We start from the raw sequence: 24,342 nt of genomic DNA, 5'->3' as shown, positions 1-24,342 counted from the left end.
AATGGCAGCAAAACGATTGTGGAAAGGAAGATTTTTATTTGTAATTCTAGTAGGCTTTAAATATAAAGGCACTTCCAAGAGCGCCTTCCCTGTTTGTACAAATATTCAGCCCAATTATCATTATATGGTGTTTGTAATATTTTAAGAATTATGTATTTTCTTTGACTTTGCAAGTCGTTAAAGTTTAACAATGATATTCTAGATTTTCCCTTTCTTGTAATGCATTTTAAAGTGCTTTGTGTAAAATGTCCTAAATGACAAATTAATTTCAGCTTTTAAAATAATCTTTTCCAGAAATCTGACAAAAAACTTCAGCCACGGCGCCTGCAGGACAATTTTGGAATGGGTAAGATCATTGTGTAACTTTTTCAGAATATATACAACTAAATGCTGTTGTGTAAAACTTGCCATTTGAAAACATTCATATTTTACATATTGTTTTCAGTTCAAATCTTTAATTTTCTTCTTAGGTGCAGTTTGTGAACTATGCAGTTCAAATAAACTCATGGAATATTCTGGGACATGTAGATCAGGTTCTGATCTCTCTGATTCCTGCAACGGGCACTCTGATTTTTCATCTAATGCCTTTCTCAGCTTCAAGTTTGATCGAGATGCAATAATGAAATGCTTTGACCTATGACTGAATGTTGGTCTTTGTGAAGGGATCAGAAGGTTGGAAGGAACATGTTTACAAGATCATTGAAAACTGGGCTTTCATCCCTTGTGTGAAAGGGCCCAAGGATTTTAAAAAAGTTTAAAAATATATAAATTAACATGATGTCATGTTTGAAGCAATTTAGCCTTTTTACACTATTACCTTTTCAGTATTTGTAATTGACAATAGGTTTTCTTAAAATGGTTATTTCAGTAACGTAGAACTGGAAAACAGGTTTTAATTATTCACATTACCAGCGTACTTTCTATCCTGCTCCTCCACCTCTCTTAGTTTCAACTACTCTTTCTTAATGTTCAAGCACAGTTGAAGGATTCTGACTTTTTCAAGTGGGAACTCAAAAAGGTGGGGTTATTACGGATTATTTTATTTATGCAGTTTGATGAATCGCAATTTTGGTGATGTGATATAGTCCAGATGCCGGTTATTTTTTTTGTTCCCCTGATGTTCCTTTGTAGAATTTCCATTGCCTGAAAGGACACATTGAATGGTCTTCATTGTTGGTGTAGTTATATGGTGTTCAATTGTTTTCATTTTACTGTTTGTTCACTCCTAGCAATTCCCAGACCAGTAGTCCTGTAACATGAACTGATTTTTCCATTTATTCAGCAATTTTTTAAGAAAGTTCTCATTTTTCATACATTAGTACTGTGGCTGTTTGTCATGAGAATGGGATATCGGCAACTTATTTTTAAATGCCTGTCAGGCCAATTGAGAATGTAACCTCTTCTTTCTGTTACTCAAATTATTAAAAAGATCAGTTTAGTAGTGATTTGAAACCTACTATTTGGGAAATGTTTTAAGAAGTAATTTAGTTAATTAAAGCCCATTGATTCAAGTGGCTATTGCTAATGTATAAAAATAACCCTTGGTTAGCTGTGGTAATGAGAACGTTGATATTATACTTTAGCAAATATAAATAATGGACATTTTGTAGATTAAAATGTCATCAGTCATGATGAATATTAGGCAAAAGGCTACCACAAGTTATCAGTCCAAATTAGTGAGATGAGGAATATACTTCTGAAAAGTGATTTCAAATTTATCTAGCCAGTTCATCTATTTAATGAAGATACAACCTTGACTGTCATCCTATTGCAGAAAAAAACTCAAACAGAACATCATGATTTTAACTAAGTCAGTTGTGCACTGCAAAACTAGTATATACTACACAAATGATGGTTTACTGTAAAGTGATTTTAAATTTTAACTTTTAAGGTTGTTCAATTTGACATACAAGTAGTCTATTTGGTATAATAGTGTGTCTGGATAGTACGAAAGTAACAACCAAATAAATTATGATGCTACATTGTTTAAGAAAATATCTATTCTTCTTGTTAGCATTTATAACCTTCTGAACGGAGGATTTTAAAACATTGATGGTATTGTTGTAATAAAGTGTGCATTTGTTTATCCCACTTTCGCGCAGTGGGAGAATTTGAGCAAAGGATGTAGATTTTGGGATTGAGACTATTTTTAGCTTTTAAAAAAAAATTAAATCTATTTACATATGAATAGGCTTCCTGGGTAGGAATTTATTTTTACACTGAATGCATATTTTACTTTCTGGAGATAGTCTTTTAGTGCAGTGATTATGGATACCACTTGACCCTCGTGGTAATGTTCTTTCGTTTTCAAAGGGCTAAAGGAAACATTTGCGATGAATTTGTGCAATTGGGTAGCACTTTTATTATAGTACTTGAAATTTTTGCTTTAAACACTTTAATGCTTGCTTGCTTACATTGGAAGTGTCTTTTGTTTCCTGCACCCAAAATAACATTTTTAATTTTTAAAGCCTCATTATAAGGTTGTGCAAACTTGATAAAATTGGCAAAAACTTCTGTTGGGGTTAACTTGACTATGGGGCATGGTCAGTCTGGTGAATAGAAACTATATTTATGATTTTAAGAAAATGACAGTAAAACGAATCCAGTATGCAATTGTTCAGAAATACCAAGGGTACAGCATCTAGTTCACTCATTGTACACCAAGCCCTTGTATCTGCAGGCACATGATCCTTTCTAAGTAGGCTATGGATTATTGGCTATGCAGCCTAAATTAGGGTCAGGAGCACCATAAGTCTGAAATGTTGGTCAGCTTGCCAGAAGCATGTGGTGGGATTGGAACTAGGATCTGATTTGGAAGTATTTAAGAAGGAACTGCAGATGCTGGAAAATCGGAGGTACACAAAAATGCTGGAGAAACTCAGCGGGTGCAGCAGCATCTATGGAGTGAAGGAAATAGGCAACGTTTTGGGCCGAAACCCTGATTTGGAAGTGTAGGCTGAGATCGGGAGTGGTGGCCGAGCTCGAGGGCTCGGTCGGAGTATGGGCTGGGCTTGAGATCCAGGGACCTACAAGCTGAAACTTGTTATGTTCTGTTTCCCACGTTTTAATTCACCAATTTTGCCAGAAATTTAATTGTACAATTCTGTAATGTAACGATTTGTTAGTGTAGTATAAGTAACATCCTACAGTATAGATAATCTGCTGGACTGGCACCATCAAAGTCCTGAGGCATTGGGCGATGGAGAGCACTTATCAGTAAGGGAGTGAAAACAAAACTAAGCCATTCTGATTTGTACATTTAATAAATTTAATAAATGTGCAATAGGAAAGCCTGATTATTGAATCATTAAGATTTATTTTGCACTCCATGAAGACTTTTGACTATAAAATGCAAGAATTGTTTTAATTCGAGAGCTTTGAATTAGCAATTATTTTTCTGAAAATTTGTTCTGAATGTGACTGGTTGGACTGAATTACAATGTTAGAAATCAGGCTTTCTAATTTTTTCCTTGAAGTGTTAGCCATTCGGGGAATGAGAAAGAATCCGTATTACGAGGAATTATTTTACCTCATTTTGTTTGTGATTGATATGCCTAGTGATAGACAAAATTTGCAGTATAGATATTTTCAGTACAGATACTGTGATATAATCAGCAAGCATAGTCAAGTATTTTGTAGTTATTTTTTTTAGATGCTTTAGCTAGTTTCAGATATAACATTTATGTTTATTGGCTAAATATTGTAAGAGCTTTGGATTTGCAGTGGCGCAGTGTACACCCTGGATTGGAAGTATCAACTTGCTTTGTATAATCAGATATATTTTGCAGATTTTAGAAATAATGCTGCTTTGCAAATTGTACCACTTTATTTGTTATTGGCATTGTTATTTATGATAGCATTTAAAATGTAAACCCCAATAGTGAGATGCAATTGAAATTTCTTACTCCAATGTATGGAAATCTCTTGCTACTTGTATGGAAAAATAGTCTGCTCCCATAAATAGACCGGTTTCTTTTAAGAATTTACTGCATCACCCAGTCTCTCAAATCTAACATTATCTGATATGGCATCCATCCCACTTCTCTCACACTTTGTATTGATTGGACAGAAGTCTCAACAAACAAAATATGGGATGACTAAAGTGAATATTTCCTTATTCCTTCCTATGTTACACCCAATCGTTCTGCAATGGTATTCTATAAGACTCAAAATAGAGCTCTGACTATATTATCTCAACAAATGGAAAAACAAGTAACTGCAGATGATGGGTTACCAAAAAACACACAAAATGCTGGAGTGACTCTTGGTCAAGCAGAATCCCTGGAGAATATGGATAGGTGACCATTTCAGGTCAGTACCCTTGGAGGAACAGCACCTTTTATTCAATTTGGGTAGCTCACAACCCAAGAAGGACCAAGACCAGAAAAGTTGCCCATTCCTTCTCTCCAGAGATGCTGCCTGTCCTGCTGAGTTACTCCAGCATTTGTGTCTATATTCGGTATGAATTGAATTCTCCAATTATATGCAACCATTAACACCTCCCCCCCCCGGTGCACCACCTGAACTCGCACTTATTTCCCCCCCCCTCCACCCACATTTCTTCCTCTGGCTGCAACTCTTCAATCCTTTTGTCTTACACCTGTTTTCTCATCATTAGCCTTTGTCCAACCATCTGTCAAACCCTACCCCCTTAGTCTGTGCTCACCTATTACCTGCAATTCTTTGTCCTGCCTCTCCTCTCTTCCAGCTTTCTTTCCACCTCCCCCTACAATCTGTCTAAAAAAGGGACTCGACCTGAAATGTCACCTATCCATGTTCTCCAGGGATACTGCCTGACCTGCTGAGTTACTCCAGTACTTTGTCTTTTTTTGCTCGGTAAAGGTCCTGGCACCATCCTGTCTCAGCGTATCTGTGGCTGAAGTCCTTATCCATCTGACCTGTCTGAATGATGTCATTGCTAACAATACAGTACTTCCTCGTTACTGCACTGAAGAATAAGCTTAGGTTTTTGAACCCACATTCTTCTGAACAATTGAACCAGATCTGATACTTAACTAACTAATTTAGCATTTAAGTTTTAAACATAGAAAATAGGTGCAGGAGGAGGCCATTCAGCCCTTCGAGCCAGCACCGCCAGCAAATGTTGTACTTTGTGCGAGATATCTTTTCATTTGGAGCCTTTACCAGTGAAAAATAAAGGGAGACATGGTTTTTCTATTTGGTAAGAAAATACCTGTTATTTTATGTTTAATTTGTATTGATGGTGTAATATCTAAAAGTAATACGTTTTTTGATTTTGATCATCTGTGAACGTCCTTCGTTAAACATAGAGTGATAATTTTGCAAGCTATTGTTCTGCTCAAGTACCTAGGGATGAATGACAATCTGACATCTAATGACTGTCTTCATTATTGCCAGAAGAACAAATATTCCAGCTCTTTGTTCAACGGATTGTCCTAATTGAAGGATAATTGTACGTGAATTAAAAAAACCCTTAATGTGTAAGCTGAAGAAGGGTCTCGATTCGAAACATCACCCATTCCTTCTCTCCAGAGATGCTGCCTGATCTGATGAGTTAATCCAGCATTTTGTGTCTACCTTAGATTAATCCAGCATCTGCAGTTCTTTCCTACACCCTTAATGTGTAACATTTTACAAGGCCTTCAAAATGCAAATGTGGTAAATTATCTGCCACAAATTTACAGACGTGTTTTGTAAGCTTTGTCATGCTATTTAGCATGTGTGCAGCACAGCAATATAGTTTTCATTTTCAGGTAGAGATCTAGATGAAGCTTCAGTTTTAGTACCGCAAACCCTGCTTAAAATTCCACTGTCCATTTATCTGGAAACCCTGATGAGTTGACACCTGTTTTCACCATGTGGTGTTTCCCTCATTCTCTTCCCACCCATGGGGGATTGGATCCTGTGCACCTATTCATAGAAACATAGGAAAATAGGTGCAGGAGTAGGCCATTAGGCCCTTTGCGCCAGCACCGCCATTCAATATGATCATGGCTGATCATCTAAAATTAGTACCCCGTTCCTGCTTTTTCCCCCTGATTCCTTTAACCCTAAGAATTTAACTCTCTCGAAAACATCCAGTGAATTGGCCTCCACTGCCTTCTGTGGCATAGAATTGCACAGATTCACAACTCTGGGTAATTTTCTTTTTCTCATTTCAGTCCTAAATGGCCTACCACTTATTCATAAACTGTGACTCTCCCAACATCAGCAACATTTTTCTTGCATGTAGCCTGTCCAATACTTTAAGAATTTTATATGCACTATAAGATCTCCTCTCATCCTTCTACATTCCAGTGAATACAAGCCCAGTCAACCTATTCTTTCATCATATGTCAGTCCCGCCATCCCGGGAATTAACCTGGTGAACCGATGCTGCACTCCCTCAATAGCAATAATGTCCTTCTTCAAATTAGGAGACCAAAATTGCACACAGTACTCCAAGTGCGGTCTCACAAGGGCCCTGTACTACTGCAGTAGGACATCCTTGCTCCAAAACTCAAATCCTCTCTCAAGGAAGGCCAACATGTCATTAGCTTTCTTCACTGCCTGCTGTACCTGCCTGTTTACTTTCAGTGACTGATGTACAAACACACCCAGGTCTTTTAGACCTCCCCTTTTACTAATCTGACACCATTCTGATAATAATCTGCCTTCCTGTTCTTGCCACCAAAGTGGATAACCTCACATTTATCCACATTATCTGCCCACTCACCCAACCTACCACCCAGCTTTGTGTCATCCACAAACTTGGAGATGTCACATTTAATTCCCTTGTATAAATCATTAATATATACTGGGATCCCAGCAATGAACCTTACGGCACCTCACTTGTCACTGCCTGCCATTCTGAAAAGGACCCGTTAATTCCTACTCTTTGCTTCCTGTCTGCCAACCTGTTCTCTATCCATGTCAACACCCTACCCCCAATACCATGTGTTCTAATTTTGGACCTTGTCAAAGGCTTTTTGAAAGTCCAGATACACCACATCCACTGGCTCCCCCTTATCCATTTTACTTGTTACATCCTCAAAGAATTCCAGAAGATTAGTCAAGCATGATTTCCCCTACATAAATCCATGCTGACTTTGATCAATCATGTAATTGCTTTCCAAATGCGTTGCTATAACATCTTTAATAATTGACTCAAGCATCTTCCCCACTTCCGATGTAAGGCGAACTGGTCTATAATTCCCTGTTTTCTCTCTCTCCTTTGTTAAAAAATTGAGTTACATTGGCTAACCTCCAGTCCACAGAAACTGACCCAGAATCGAGAGAACATTGGCAAATGATCACCAATGCATCCACCATCAGGCCCAGGGGATTTATCTGCCTTCAGTCCCAACAGTTTACCTAAAACCATTTCCTGACTAATATGGATTCCCTTCAGTTCCTTCCTTTCACTAGATCCTCAGTCTCCCAAGTATTTCTGGGAGATTGTGTCTTCCTTAATGAAGGCAGAACCAAAGTACTTGTTTAACTGTTCTGCCATTTCCTTGTTTCCCATTATATTCAAATCACTTGGTCCATGTTTCATACGTTCCTTTTAAACTCACTAGTAGGTTCACTGGGACATTTATTAAAAACTGTGTAACATCATAAAAACACTGAATTGTAAATGTGTTGAAATGTATAACATCCAGTAATGCAATGTTAGTCTTACACAACCAACATTTATTAAATTTTACTGAGTTTGAAAATGAAGACTACAATACAGGGGATGGTGGAAAATTAGAGGGAAAACAGCACGATAATATATTGGAAAGAGTCAGTGGAAATGGTAATTGAATTAAAGCACTGGGTGATGATCTATTTCTGATGTGGTTAAGTCTATTTCTCTGTATGGATCTGATCCAAGTAATAGCATTTTTTGTTTCATTTCCACGTTTGCAATGTTCTCCAGAGGTTTTAGTCCATCTTTCATTAAATAGCAATGGAACACAATATTTAGGGGTTTTGTTTTTAGATTGCCTTGATAAATTGAAGTGGCTTTGATTAAATCAAATCAGTAATATTGCCTTTTGTGACTAAATATAATGTGCTATAAATATAACCAGGACAGTCTTCCCAACAGTTACAATTAAAATTATTTGCCTCTGTACTCCACAATTTGAGATTTGTAATAGAAAAAATCACAGATTTTAATAAAGGCCATTTTTATACATTTTGGTTTCACCATGTAGAAATTACAGCAGTGTTTATACATAGTCCCCCCATTTCATGGCACCATAATGTTTGGGACACAGCAGTGTCATGTAAATGAAAGTAGTAATGTTTAGTTTTTTTTGCATATCCTTTGCACGCAATGACTGCTTGAAGTCTGCGATTCATGGACATAACCATTTGCTGGGTGTCTTCTCTGGTGATGCTCTGCCAGGCCTGTGTTGCAGCTATCTTTAGCTTATACTTGTTTTGGGGGATAGTCTACTTCAGTTTTCTCTTCAGCATATAAAAGGCACGCTCAATTGGGTTCAGATCAGGTGATTAACTTGGCCACTCGAGAATTTACCATTTATTAGCTTTGAAAAACTCCTTTGTTGCATTAGCAGTATGTTTCGGATCATTGTCTTGCTGTAGAATGAACCGCCGGCCAATGTGTTTTGAGGCACTTGTTTGAACCTGAGCAGATAGGATGTGTCTATACACTTCAGAATTTATTGTGCTACTACCATCAGCAGGTATCATCAATGAAGATAATTGAGCCAGTACCTTCAGCAGCCATACATGCCCAGGCCATAACACCCCCACCACTGTGTTTCACAGATGGGGTGGTATGCTTTGGATCTTGGGCAGTTCCTTCTCTCCTCCAAACTCTGCTCTTGCCATCACTCTGATATGTTAATCTTCGTCTCATCTGACCACAAGACCTTATAAACACAGCTGTAATTTCTTAATGGTGAAACCAAAATGTATAAAAATGGCCTTTAATAAAATCTGACAATGTGCACAAGTGATTTTTTTTTCTATTACAAATCTCAAATTGTGGAGTACAGAGGCAAATAAATAAATGATGGGTCTTTGTCCCAAACATTATGGAGGGCACTGTGAAGTAAATATTGAAAATGGAATGCAATTCAGGAGAGGGTATTAAGTAGTGCAATGATTCAACAAACAGAGCCTGATATATATAAATGCTCATCTGATTATTTATTTGAAGACATATATTTGATTATTGGATTATTCAAGGCATGAAAAGTAAATTTATTATAGCTTAAAATATTGCATCATTAATTGGTTAATGAGTCTATTACAGTATAATCATTTTGCTTTTTATGTTGAATGTTTACTCTAAATATTGTCAGCATTTGCTTCATGTTACTAAAGTGAGTTCTCCAAATATTCTAACTTTAGTTGCATGATTCTTAATGCATTTGTTCTACGGAATAATTTTTGAAAAATTGAGAATTTGATTTGTAGTTGAATAATAACACTGATTGCATAAAGCTTTCTCAGAACAATCCAAAGCTGTTAAGACTTATCTGCTCCATTTTTTCCAGTGTACTGATATTTGTAACATGAACCTGCCTTAACTTTTATCAGGAAAAAAAAAAATATCTGATTATAGTTTGAAAAATAATTTGACCAAATTGATTGGCTGACAAAATGGTTGAACTTTTATTTTGTCAGTAAAGCTTAAATGCTTATGTGCTGTCATCTTGGGTTTAGAATGCCATCCAACGTGTCAATTAACAATTACATTCATTACTAATTATTAAGGTTTTGATTTTGCACAAAACATGTTCTGAAATGTCAGGTACTTGTGATGGAAATTAATAGGTATTTGCTGTGCAGAATCAAGATGCTCTAATATTTTAAGCTTTTATATAAAAACCATTCTGTTTTTTTAATTGATTATTCCTGAGGAAAATTTACTTTGTACAGGCTATCCCCAGGTTATGCAGGGTTCCATTCTAGAGAAATGTTCATAACCTGAACAGTTCACCAAAACAAAAAATGATCATGAACCAAGTTCCCACAGAGCAGAAGATGCTCACAGCTGCACAGCAGCAGGCAAATCTATCACGCCAAAACGCTCGCTCCCATGTATTGGATATGCATATGTTGGTAAAAATTGGGGATGCCCTGTGCAGTTATCATCTTTACTATAATATCCAATGAGGACGACGCCTTTCATAAATGTTTTTAAATGGCTGAGTGGATCAGACATTTATTTTGAACTTGACACAGGAAATGAATAATTGCAATCAAAACAAGTATCTGAAGTGTTATTTTTAAACAAACAGCTTTATTTATTATACTCTGGTTTAATTTAACACTAGGCCTTTTGTGCATCAGGTATGTGGCTAGCTTGTATTTTAGCTTTCATTTTCTTTTCATGTTGCATGTTTAAATTATTGAATTCAGTTAATATGGTTTATATTGTCTGTTCACCTCCAATAAAAAATGAGTTGGCAAAGGTAAGACAAATCTTGAATTAGCATTGTGATATATTTAGTTATAGTCCTTTGCATATCTTGCTTTTTGGGAGATTTTACTATTGCAATAATGTATCCATCAGTTTTACCTGTTTGTGGTAAACCAAATAATCGTGTATTATACCAGTTTTCTTTTTTTTATTGCAAAAATTGTCATGCATTTAACAATGGAAAATAGAAATGTTTATATTTTATTCTCTAAAATTTTTGAATATTAATTAAAGTACTGAGCATAAAAGTTATTTGTCATTGTTTTTTTCCCTTTTTTGAACTTTTAAGTTTTGTTATTCTAAACTGCAACTGATTTTGTATTGACATGAGAGCCTGTGAAATTTTATTTTAATCCACAAGGCACTAACATTTTGTATTGACTAATGTTGTGTTTGTTTTTCTTAAATAAAATACAATTTATTACCAGGCCTGTGAGTTTTGCTTTTTGGGGTGTTGGGAAAAAATATATCAGTTTACAGTTTCAATATTGCTGAGTTTTTTCACTGTGAGACTCAATGATTCTGTTGAGGTTCAATAGTTTAATTCTGGATCAGAGTATAAAAAAATAGATATTACTATACTAGATTAGCATAAATTGATATTTTTAATGATATGGGATAATAACTCCAGTTTCTACCAACAATAGACTGATGATTAATTTCATATTGCAGCAGAGAATTGGGAAATTAAGTAAGATTCTTTTACACCTTTGAGTCAGAAACTGCCAATAATTCTTTCCAAGTCCTGATTCTTACTGGTATTGTAAATGGTTCTCTCTGCTGAGTAATGTACCTAATCCTTTCTAAACTATTTTCATAGTTCCTTTATTTCTTGCATTCATCTTGTTATTTCTCCCCATGATTATTTTCCACCTGCATCTGGGCATGCCTGGATTTACTCGTCTATAGTGTGAATTGGCCTATTTTCAATATGAAAGACCAATTTCTTTTCACCTCCCACACTTTCAGATTTTGCTTCAGTAATGAAAAACAAAATGCAGAAATCTGAAACAATAACAAAAATGCTAGACGTCTATCAGCATTTGTGGAAAGAGAAACCAGTCAATATTTCAGGTCAGCACGACTTCTGTTCAAAGGAAGAGATACTGATGCAAATTGACTTTTCTCTTTCCACAGATCCTTCTTGACTGCCTGAGTTCCTCCATATCTGTAATTTTTGCTTGCTTTATCTGCTTTGATGTAAAAAAAACCTCCTACCAGCACCCTTCTGTGACACACAACTGCCTTTTATCAGGTTGAAATTCCTTGTATAGCATTGCACATGAAAGATGAACAATTTAAAATTAAATCAATAAGGATCCAGTACTTGGGTTAGCTAGGATAAGGATCATGGATGACCAATGTTTGATGCAAAATCATTTTGACGCAGTCATGTTTTGGAAGCTTGGATCATAGGACATTGTCCAGCAGAGATAGTTGGTTGAGGCAGACAATCTGAGTGAAGCCAAGCGTAGGCTTGACGATCGTTTCGCCGAACACCTCTGCTCGGTCCGCACTAACCAACCTGACCTCTCCCGGTGGCTCAGCACTTCAACTCCCCCTCCCATTCCGTATCCGACCTCTCTGTCCTGGACCTCCTCCACGGCCAGAGTGAGCAACACCGGAAATTGGAGGAACAGGACCTCATATTCGTAGTCTGCATCTTGGGGCATGAACATTGAATTCTCACAATTCCGTTAACCCTTGCTGTCAAAGTAAAATGTGGCCAGCACTGCAATGCATGACTTTGCCCATACCATTGAGTAAATTGTTACTCATGGGAATCATTTAAAGGCATGTTCCAGCAAGAAGAATGGATTAGGATGACACGAGGATGTGAACAGTGGATGATCAAAGAGGTTGTAAATTTGGTCAAAAAGAAAAAGGAAGTGCATGCAAGGATTAGGAGGATGGAATCAGTCTGGGCCTTTGAGGAATGTAAAGAAAGGTGGGTGACCATAAAGTGAGTTTGTCTAGTCGATTTAATTAAAATTACAAGACTTTTTATATCTAAATTAAAAACACGAGGGTTACCAGGAAGAAGATAAGACTGCCCAAGGACAAAGGAGGGAATTTGGGCTAGGAAAGGTGCTAAACAAATATTTTGTATATTTTTACCAAAGAGAGTGAAATCAGTACGACAGATGTGAATATGCAAGGGCAGTGTGAGATTGAGGAGGAGTTGTTGGGGGCTCCTGAAGAGAATTAAGGTAGATAGATTTCCAGGGCCTAATGGATCAGGTTATTGCAGGAGGCAAGAGAGCAGAGTGGGAGCCTTGATGAACATCTTTGCCTCTTTTCAAGCGACAGGCAAGGTTTTGGAGGACTGGAAAGTAGCGCCTCTACTTCCTGAGAAGATTACGGAGAGTCGGATTGTCAAGGAAGACTCTCTCTAACTTCTACAGGTGCACAGTCGAGAGCATACTGACCGGTTGCATCGTGGCTTGGTTCGGCAATTTGAGCGCCCTGGAGAGGAAAAGACTACAAAAAGTAGTAAACACTGCCCAGTCCATCATCGGCTCTGACCTTCCTTCCATCGAGGGGATTTATCGCAGTCGCTGCCTCAAAAAGGCTGGCAGTATCATCAAAGACCCACACCATCCTTGTCACACACTCATCTCCCTGCTACCTTCAGGTAGAAAGCCTGAAGACTGCAACAACCAGGTTCAGGAATAGCTACTTCCCCACAGCCATCAGGCTATTAAACCTGGCTCGGACAAAACTGATTATTAATAACCACTTTCTGTTACTTGCACTTTACCTGTTTATTTATTCATGTGTGTATATATTTATATCATGGTATATGGACACATTTATCTGTTTTGTAGTAAATGCCTACTATTTTCTGTGTGCTTAAGCAAAGCAAGAATTTCATTGTCCTATACAGGGACACATGACAATAAACTCACTTGAACTTGAACTTGAACACTTGAGCTAATGTTCCATTGTTTAAGAAGTAGAGATAATCCAGGGGACATATAGGCCAGTGAGTCTCAAGTCAGTTGAAGGCAAGCTATTCGAAAGAATTGTTCAGGATAGCATTTACTCACATTTGGAAGAGATGGATTAATTAGGGACAGTCGGCATGGCTTTGTATGTGGCAGGTTGTGTTTTACTAAAGGGTCTGTTCCACTTGGGCGACCTAAACCGTCAGTCCAGAAGAGTGTCTTCGACCTTCACGCTTGAGGGCACTCGCCTGGAAAGCGTCGAGCTGGATCGACCGACCACACACACAAACACATTGCGAAGGCGGGGGCCAGGGAAAGCGGGGGAGCACTGCGCGATGAAGAGGAAGGTAAACGGCTGCCACAGTCCTTTAGAGAGTGTGGGGGGGGGGATAGAGAAGGGGGGGGGGGGGGGGGGGGTGGAAGAAGGAGTGGCGACACTTTTAAGAAGTTTAAAAATGTTTAGCGGGCATTTTACCTACCGGTAGATCTTCCTTGGTCCCGAAACTCCAATGAGCCAATCAAAATGCCCGGTCAGCGAAGGAGATTGCCCACGGCTGCCTTCGACTGCCTGTAAGTAAATAGTGACCCCACTCCACTGCACTACGAGTTAAAAAGACCCATGCCGACCAAATTTTACTTGCAGAAAATTTTCTGCGAACTAGCTGAGGCCGCGAGTATTCGGGAACTTCCCTTGAGCATGAAGGAGAGTTCCAGTGACCTCCTAGGACCACGTGTCGACCATACTGCGAGTTTGAAGTTCGAAGGCACTCCTAAACTTACAGATTAGGTCGCCCAAGTGATTTAGTTTTTTGAGGAGGTAATGAGGATGATTGAAAATAGAGCGTTGGATGTTGAGTGTTGTCCACATGGAATTTCCCCATCGTAGGCTAATCCAGAAGATTACTAGGCATGGGATTAATAGTATATTGGTCATGTGATATGACTTGACAGCCGATGTGATTAAACTTGAGTTCAGTTGAGGAAAAGCAAGTAGCATAGATACTGCAGACAGATACAAAATGCTGGAGTAACTTAGCGGGACAGGCAGCATCCCTGGATATAACGAATGGGTGATGTTTTGGCTCGAGACCCTTCTTCAGACAAGAGTTACTCCAGCATCTGCAGTTCCTTCCTAAGCATAGATACTGTTACTGGAATGCACGGAGAAGAGTGAAAACAAGGATGGATGCGATCACAAGGATGATTGAAAATGGAGTGTTGGATGTTATCCACATGGAATTTCCCCATGGTAGGCTAATCCAGAAGATTACTAGGCATGGGATTAATAGTATATTGGTCATGTAGATTCAGAACAGGTTTACTGATGGAGGACAAAAGATTGTGGTGGAAGGACAATATTCAGGCTGGAGCGATTTGACCAGTCGCGGACTGAAGAAGTCTTTGTCAAAACAAAGTGGGATATTCATCAGCTACAAATGGGTGGAGAAATGGCAGATGGAAGCAAGCAAGTCCAAGCAAGTATGAGGTGTTGAACCATAATTCCCTGCAAGTGGCAACACAAGTAGATAGAGTGGTAAATAAGGTGTATGGTATGCTTGCCTTCATTAGTCAGGGCATTAAGTATGTCAGAAAGTCATAATGCAGCTTTATAGGGCACTGATTTGGCTATATTTAGTCTTGCATTCAGTTCTGGTTACACCATTACAGGAAGGATGTGGAGGCTTTGGAAAGGGTGCAGAGGTTTACCAGAGTGATGCTGGGGTATATTTACATGAACTGGTTGGACAGACTTTGATTGTTTTCAATGGAACAATGTGATAAAAGTATATGAAATTATTAGAAGCGTAGATAGGGTAGACAAATCCTTTTCCCTAGCATAAAAATATCAAATACTAGATAGCATAGCTTTCAGGTGAGATGGACAAAGTTTAAGGGATATGTGCAAGGCAAGCAAAGGGTGGTGAGTACCTGGAATGCACTGCCTGGGATGCTGGTGGAGACATTAAGCTGCAAAGAGTTCACTCCTCTATTCCCTTGATTATATACACCTCTATGAGATTACCCCTCTGCCTCCTGTGCTCCAAGGAATAAAGTCCTAGCCTGCCCAACCTTTCCCAGAAGCTCAAACACTTGCGTCCTGGCAACATTTTTGTAAATCATCTCTGCATTCTCTCCAGATTAATAACATTCTTCTTATAACAGGGTGATCAAAATGGAACACAATACATTAATGCAGCCACACTAATGTCATAGCCACACTAATGTCATACACAACTGTAACATAATATCCTGACTTCTATATTCAGTACCGATTGAAGAAGGCCAATGTACCAAAAGCATTCTTTACCACATGTACTCCGAGAACTCCACTCCCGAGGGCCATATCATTCACTGTGAAGGTCATGTCATGGTTTGACTTCCCAAGATGCACTTATCTGCATTAAACTCTATTAGCTATTCTTCAGCACACTTGCCCAGCTGGTCACAATTCTGCTTAATTTTTGATAGATCATATTGTGAGCTCCAAATGCAATGTAGGAAATTAAAAGAGGTAAAGTGAATTGTTGTTACATTTAAGTATGGAAGGTTACTAGGGGTAAAATGTATTGCATCTCATCCATTTGCTTCTCAAAATGTGGGAAGATGAATGGGTACTCGTGGAGATGGAAGAGCGAACCTGATTGTCATGTAAATTAAAGAGGATGATGAAAATGGAGGCATATGAGGAGACAGTGCAGGAAAAATAACAGATGTGATTGAGATACACAAAGTGCTGAAGTAACTGCGTCAGGCAGCATTGCTGGGGGAAAAGGATAGGTGACTATAGGAGACTAGTCGACTGAAGAAGGGTACTGACTTGATCCCTTTTCTCTAGAGATGCTGCCTGACCTGCTGAGTTATTCCAGCAATTTGTCTATCTTTGGTATCAACCAACATCTGCGGTTCTTTGCTTCTACAGATGTGATAGAGAGTCCTATGAATTATGGCAAAGGGGAAAAACATACTTGTGGGAATCAAAGATATGATGGAATCACCAGTGTGGCAGCCTTTGCATAAGGAAAGATGCAATGGAGCTGGAAAAACTGAGAATGGTGTAGGGAGCCTACTGGAAGCAGGATGGGACCCTGTTGAGTCTGCTGGCTGGCAATTAATATCAACCACTAACCGAAAGAGGGGTCTTGACCCGAAACGTCACCTTCTCTCCAGAGATGCTGCCTGTCCCGGTGAGTTACTCCAGTACTTTATGTCTATCTCAATCACATCTGTTATTTTTCCTGCACTGTCTCCTCATATGCTGAGTCACTCCAGCATTTTGAACCTATCCCGTGATATGAAGATATAGAAATCGGGAACAAAAGTCAGAGATTGACCATGTGAGAGAACAAGATATGATTTGACAGCAGATGTTTTGGGTCGAGACCCTTCTTCAGACAAGAGTTACTCCAGCATCTGCAGTTCCTTCCTAAGCATAGATACTGTTACTGGAATGCACGGAGAAGAGTTGAAAACAAGGATGGATGCGATCACAAAATGCCTAAACTGCCTAAATAGGTAATGCATCGAATGGAGATTAAGCTACTTTGTTTCAGGATTATTAGCGGTGTCAACCAATTCTTGTTTGGTGCATAAAATCATGAGAGGAATAGATTAGATAGATGCACAGAATCTCTTACCTAGAGTAGGGGGATCGAGGACCAGAGATGACATAAGTTCAAGGTGAAGGGGAAAATATTTAATAAGAATCTGAGGGGTCGCTTTTTCACACAAAGGGTGGTGGGTGTATGGATGGATGGAACAAGCTGCCAGAGGAGGTAGTTGAAACTGGGACTATCCCAATGTTTAAGAAACAGTTAGACAGGTACATGGATAGGACAGGTTTGGCGGGATATGGACCGAGCGCCCGCAGGTGAGACTAGTTTAGCTGGGACATTGTAGAAACATAGAAATTGTGCAGGAGTAGGCCATTCGGCCCTTCGAGCCTGCACCGCCATTCAATATGATTGGCTGATCATCCAACTCAGTATCCCGTAGGGCCTTCTCTCCATACCCCCTGATTTAGCCACAAGGGCCACATCTAACTCCCTCTTAAATATAGCCAATGAACTGGCCTCAACTACCCTCTGTGGCAGAGAGTTCCAGAGATTCACCACTCTCTGCGTGAAAAAAGTTCTTCTCATCTCGGTTTTAAAGGATTTCCCCGTTATCCTTAAGCTGTGACCCCTTGTCCTGGACTTCCCCAACATCGGAAACAATCTTCCTGCCATCTAGCCTGTCCAACCCCTTAAGAATTTTATAAGTTTCTATAAGATCCCCTCTAAATCTTCTAAATTCTAGAGAGTATAAACCGAGTCTATCCAGTCTTTCTTCATAAGACAGTCCTGACATCCCAGGAATCAGTCTGGTGAACCGTCTCTGCACTCCCTCTATGGCAATAATGTCCTTCCTCAGATTTGGTGGCCGGTGTGGGCAAGTTGGGCCAAGGGGCCTGTTTCCACACTGTATCACTCTATGACTGTGAGGAAAAGATGTAAGCGGCAGACCTCTGGATGTTGGGGCCCGGCCCGGTCCGGCCCGACCGGTCCCTCCTCGGGAGAGCGGTTTCCTCTGAGCGCGGGCGCTTTGGGCACGAGCGCTCGCGGCCCGGGTGGGGCGGGGACAGTTGGGACTGGGCGGTTGTTCCGCGGCGCGAGGAAGCGGCTCGTGCTCGTGCTCGCGCGCAGATACGGTTGGCTGGGAGGTCGGGCCTGGGCGCGGGAGTGCGCTCGCTGTGACGTCGGCTGTTTAGGGGCTGGGTGAGGAGAAGATGGCGGCGGTGATGAGCGCGAGTAGCGGCAGTAGTGACACTTCCAGCACCGGGGAGGAGGAGAGGATGAGACGCCTTTTTCAGACCTGCGATGGAGATGGCGATGGCTACATCAGCAGGTAAACTCGCATTCCCCCCCCCCTCCCTCCCACCACCTCTCTGCATTGCATCCGGGAGGGAGAAGAGAGAATGTTTAGTTGTTAAGGATGGAAGAGCAAACTGGCTAATCTTAATTGCCGCAAACAATAGTTTAAGAACTTATTGAGGATGTGTATCACATTTATGCATTGCAGATTAAGTTGTAATCATTTTTGTGGCAGCCGTTGGGGGAGGGGTGAAGAAACTTTTCATTAGTCGTGGATTCCTTGTACGTTGCAACATTATCAAATCCTAAACGTTATTGCTTTGTGTACAAATGACAGAAAACAATTATTTAAGTTGTTCAAAACCAAAGTTTATACATACTTAAGAGATTTGGGCTTTTACGACAGAAAACCAGTACTTAAATGTTACAAGAGAATCCCGGTGTCCGTATCGGCTGCAGTGGCTGCAGTGAAACTAACGCGAATACTCACAACATTAATTTAGTAGTTCGCGCAGTTGTCATGTTTTAAGGTATTTACCCACATGCATTCGAGTTTTACAATAAAGGTTCAAAACAATATATAATTTTGTTGGAAAATGTCATTAAATTGTTTTAATTTAAAGTAAAAACATTTTGATTCGGAGATAGGACACTACTCAGCAGAACAAGCACGTGTGATGTTGTGGCTGGAGCATTGGAATCAAGTTCATATCAGGATAAAGTAGAATTTGAGGTTAGCCAATAATTGAATTACAAAGTCTCCCTTTAAAAAGGCGTCATGTTTGTGTATATATAATAAAAGATACAACAAACGTTTTATTGTAAAACGTAAATTTACGTTGGCGAATACGTTCAGCACACTGGTGGTGGACAGCAATGCACAATATTTAATAACGTCACGGAAGAAAACAACGATATTTCTAATAGATTATACAGATAGATGTCCAGCTGAGTGATTACTAGCAGAAATATATGTCCAAACAATGTATGTATCAGAAGATATAGGAGCTTGAAACCCAGATGCCCAGACTTAACAACTTCTTCCCCATTGGTATCAGACTCTTGGACCAGTTCACACACCATTCCCAGAGACGCTGCCAATATTCTTTCTTTTAACTCTTTTTATTTGGTTGTTCCATTATTGTACTTTAGTATTTAGTCCCACCACTTCACTCCAATTTGCTGTTTTGCACATATTTATCTTTACATTTATATGTATATTGTTTGCTATGTGAGTTTCATGTGAAAGGGGATTTCATTGCATTCTGGTGTACATGACAATAAACTTTGTGGCACATCCATGTACCTTGTTCTGAACCATCACCCCGCTAATGAACACCATCATTTCCTGGACTGTTACAGATCTTATCATATCAGGAGATCGCCCCTCCACAGTCTTCAATCTCATACTACCCACTTCTATTTCATATCCAGGATCTGTAAATAGTACTGCCCGGCTATGGCCATTGTTTATATCTTTTTTTTGTCTGGCTGAACTAATTTCTGCATACCTGGACTCGTCCTGTCTCTCATTATCCAGTCGCTTTGCACCCACTTCCCAGAGGTGCTGCCACATACATACTTTTAACATCTGTGACACCTTTCATGCCTTCTTGGAAGAATTTTGATGTTCCAATTCCCTGGTTCCACTCGGCTCATCTTTACCTTGGATGTCCATTTTCTGTGCACCATCATTCCATTCAGGAAGGTCTTGTGGCCCTCTGTTTCTTTCTTGAATAAAGACTAGCCAGTTCCCCTCTACTACACTCTCACCTGTTTGGCTGAACTTGATCTTACCCTCAACAACTCCATTTGAATCCATGCAATTTCTACGATCAGCAGGATAGCAATGCATTCTTCGATGATCCCTTGTTACTCCTGTCTTTTTGTTAACAATGTGGAACAGTCCTTGTTCAAAGCATACGTTGGCACACCTCCCACTTAACTTTTACTCTGCTACATTGACGACTGCATCACTGCTGTCTTCTGTATCTGCGTAGAACTCGTCGATTTCATCACCTTCCGAATCAACATAATCTCCTGAAAAAGACAGCGCTGGAGTAACCTAGCAGGTCAGGTCACATCTATGAAGAACATGGATAGGCAATGTTTTGGGTCAGGTTAACTTCTCCCGTCCTGTCTCCTGTAAGGAAACCATCTCTTCTTAATTTCTCAGTCCCTCCTGCATTTTTTCACAAGACGAGGCCACCTAATTTCGACCTACTGAAATATTCTCTTCCTTCTGGAAATGTGGATTCCCCAATGCCATAGTTGGTGGAGCTTTCACAAGTGTTTCCTGTATTTTTCAGCACATCTGCACTGACCCCTCGACCTCCCAGCAGAGCAACAATTGAGTTATTTTGGCACTGCATTTAACACATTCTTCTCCATTTCTGTCGGCTCCCAATGCAATCCCAGCACCATCTACACCTTCCCATCTTTCCCCTTTACTTTCTGCATTTCACGGGGACTGCTATTTTTGAGATTCCCTTGTTCATTCATTGCTCTTCAATCACCTCTCTGTCTCTGTTTCCTGCAACCAAAAGAGACATTTGCTCTCCTCCATCTGGCACCTCATCATCATCTTGGGGCCTAAACAGTCTTTCCAGGTGAGGTAAAAGTTCACCTGGACCTCTTCCAACCTGGCCTACTGCATCAGTGCTCCTAAGTAAGTTCATAAGTTGTAGGAGCAGAATTACGCCATTCGGCCCATCAAGTCTACTCTGCCATTTAATCATGGGTAATCTATCGTTCACTCTCAACCCCATTCTCCTGCCTTCTCCCCATAACACCTGACACCCATACTAATCAAGAATCTATCAATCTCCAGCTCACAAATATTCTTTGTCTTCGCGGCAGCCTTCCGCAGTAATGAATTCTACAGATTTACCACTCTCTGACTAAAGAAATTCCTCCTCATCTTTCTCAAGGCAAGTCATTTTATCCTGGGGCTATGGCCTCTGGTCCTAGATTCTCCCACCAGTGGAAACATCTTCTCCACATTCACTCTATCCAGGCCTTTCACTATTGGGTAAGTTTTAATTGAGGTTCCCCCCCCTCATTCTTGTAAACTCCAGCGAGTACAGTGCCGTCAAACGTTCATCATATGTTAACCCAATCATCCCTGGGATCATCATTGTTCTAAATAGTTTTCTTTAGGTTTTGTTTGAGGAATTTCATTGTGAAGCTGTTAAAAATGTCTCAATGTCATTTGAAAACCCCTTTTAAAAAATGCAGCCATGGCACCATTTACAGACATTGGGGGTTAGCCCAAAGCTTACTGGCTTTCAAATATGCATGGGTTGAAGTTGTCTAAAGACAAGATGGTGTCTGGACTATGCCATCAGGCTGTAGGGTGTAGAGGGCCAGTGAAAGATTTCTCCTGCATTTAGGACAACTAAGTGTGGACTTGGCCAGGTCAGTTTCTGAGCGTGAAGCCAGGATACCATGATTTGGTTCCTCGATAATTTAATCTGACTTGCAGTCTCCATTTGTTGTTATTTTAGATTTCAAGTCAACTCAAGAGAGTTTTATTGTCATGTGTCCCAGATAGGATAATGAAATTCTTGCTTGCTGCAGCACAACAGAATAATGTAAGCATAATACAGAAAAGTTCAGTGTGTCTATATACCATAGACTATATATATATACAGATAAATAAACAAATACAGTGCAATAGGCTGTTATAGTTCAGAGTTTGTTTGATGTTGTGTATAATTGCCTGATCGCTGTGGGGAAGAATCTGTTCCTGAACCTGGATGTTCCAGATTTCAAGCTCCTGTACCTTCTTCCCGATGGCTACGGAGAGATGAGTGTGTGGCCAGGATGGTGTGGGTCTTTGATGATGTTGGCAGCCTTTTTCAGGCAGCGACTGCGATAGATTGTTCCACCATCTATTATTTTGATTTTGTGTTAGTCGTGTTGATGTTTTATTTATTTTCAAAGGATTCACATCAGCTAACTGCTAGTTCTCTTGCTCTATTCCTTTTAATGCCCAGATGCCTATTCCCTAAGTATTTTTAATGTATGCAGTCTGCCCAGGAAATAATTTTATATTCCTCTTGTCTGATTTATATTCACATAGTTTCAATTATTACATCCCTTGATGCTATGTAGATGTTAATCTTGTCTAATATGGATCTAAAATGGTAGAAATGGCAGTAAATTAAGGCATAATAGCTAATGATGTGATTGTTCGTTTGTAAACATTTGAGTTTATCCATGTATTTCAGTTGGATATCATTTATCTTTATTCCTTAATTTGATGTTTCTTTCCTTTTTAATTGTATGTTTTTGATTTTCATGACATTTTTTATCCTTACCCAGTTGACTCATTGGTTCTCCCCGATCCATACAAGATTGGATTTTTAATGAGCTCTTTGATCACAGAGCTAATCAGAATAAGTCCTCAAAACCCTTTTTTTATTAGCTGTCAGGCTTCGATGCCTATTGTTTCATTCTGCATGTATTAAAGTGTTTGTTTTGCCTTTCAGTTTTTAAAAGATAAATGAGAGCTGAAAGTTCTTTGAGCAACAAATCTTTTCAGACCAGGCTGCATTTTTAAGAACATTTTGCGATTGATTACTTTAAATATCCGTCATCAACTTTAAAAAATATTTTTACATGTTTAAAGTTTAACAGAAAATTACCATTCAGACAAAATGCTTGAGCAGATGGATTTGATTCTGGGTTTGTTCTCAAGCCTAAACTTTGTGAAATAATGCCTCCTTTAAATATTTCTACATCTGTCAAACTAAAGCATCATTGGCAAACTTTTAATGTTTCCAAACAATAAACCTCCAGTAAAATGTTACTTGTCAACAGGAAAACAAACAACTTTGTAGCATTTGTGAAATATGTGGTCAATAGAATGTGGTCAATGTGGTCAATTATGTGAGGTAAGGGAAACTAGTAGAGTAGCTATGGATACTATGAGGTTCAAAGTAAAAGAAGTACTGACACTTTTGAAAAATATAAAAGTGGATAAGTCTCCAGGTCCTGACAGGATATTCCCTAGGACATTGAGGGAAGTTAGTGTAGAAATAGCCGGGGCTATGACAGAAATATTTCAAATGTCATTAGAAACGGGAATAGTCCCCGAGGATTGGCGTACTGCGCATGTTGTTCCATTGTTTAAAAAGGGTTCTAAGAGTAAACCTAGCAATTATAGACCTGTTAGTTTGACTTCAGTGGTGGGCAAATTAATGGAAAAGATACTTAGAGACAATATATATAAGCATCTAGATAAACAGGGTCTGATTAGGAACAGTCAACATGGATTTGTGCCTGGAAGGTCATGTTTGACTAATCTTCTTGAATTTTTTGAAGAGGTTACTAGGGAAATTGACGAGGGTAAAGCAGTGGATGTTGTCTATATGGACTTTAGTAAGGCCTTTGACAAGGTTCCTCATGGAAGGTTGGTTAAGAAGGTTCAACTGTTGGGTATAAATGCAGGAATAGCAAGATGGATTCAACAGTGGCTGAATGGGAGAAGCCAGAGGGTAATGGTGGATGGCTGTTTATCGGGTTGGAGGCAGGTGACTAGTGGGGTGCCTCAGGGATCTGTGTTGGGTCCTTTGTTGTTTGTCATGTACATCAATGATCTGGATGAAGGTGTGGTAAATTGGATTAGTAAGTATGCAGATGATACCAAGATAGGGGGTGTTGTGGATAATGAAGAGGATTTCCAAAGTCTACAGAGTGATTTAGGCCATTTGGAAAAATGGGCTGAAAGATGGCAGATGGAGTTTAATGCTGATAAATGTGAGGTGCTACACCTTGGCAGGACAAATCAAAATAGGACGTACATGGTAAATGGTAGGGAATTGAAGAATACAGTTGACAGAGGGATCTGGGTATAACCGTGCATAGTTCCTTGAAGGTGGAATCTCATATAGATAGGGTGGTAAAGAAAGCTTTTGGTATGCTAGCCTTTATAAATCAGAGCATTGAGTATAGAAGCTGGGATGTAATGTTAAAATTGTACAAGGCATTGGTGAGACCAAATCTGGAGTATGGTGTACAATTTTGGTCGCCAAATTATAGGAAGGATGTCAACAAAATAGAGAGAGTACAGAGGAGATTTACTAGAATGTTGCCTGGGTTTCAACAACTAAGTTACAGAGATAGGTTGAAT

General features: G+C 39.4%; 1 protein-coding gene and 1 pseudogene across 2 annotated transcripts in view; both read left to right on the top strand.

Annotated features, from left to right (window-relative positions):
- The window catches only part of dcp2 (decapping mRNA 2), a 30,330-nt gene extending 29,588 nt beyond the window's left edge, over positions 1 to 742 (top strand). For both annotated transcript variants that reach the window (XM_055633196.1, XM_055633195.1), the window contains exons 10-11: positions 295 to 346; positions 471 to 742. In XM_055633196.1, the coding sequence (XP_055489171.1) occupies positions 295 to 346; positions 471 to 640 (222 nt within the window). In that variant the 3' untranslated portion in view covers positions 641 to 742. The remainder of the gene's footprint in view (positions 1 to 294; positions 347 to 470) is intronic.
- Positions 743 to 18,045: 17,303 nt separating this feature from the next.
- The window catches only part of LOC129695831 (colorectal mutant cancer protein-like), a 130,561-nt pseudogene continuing 124,264 nt past the window's right edge, over positions 18,046 to 24,342 (top strand).

The sequence above is a fragment of the Leucoraja erinacea genome, chromosome 3 (genome assembly GCF_028641065.1).
Source record: "Leucoraja erinacea ecotype New England chromosome 3, Leri_hhj_1, whole genome shotgun sequence".
Classification (NCBI taxonomy): domain Eukaryota; kingdom Metazoa; phylum Chordata; class Chondrichthyes; order Rajiformes; family Rajidae; genus Leucoraja; species Leucoraja erinaceus.
The sequence above is the reverse complement of the archived record's forward strand: the minus strand, read 5'-3'. Positions and strand labels throughout refer to the sequence as shown.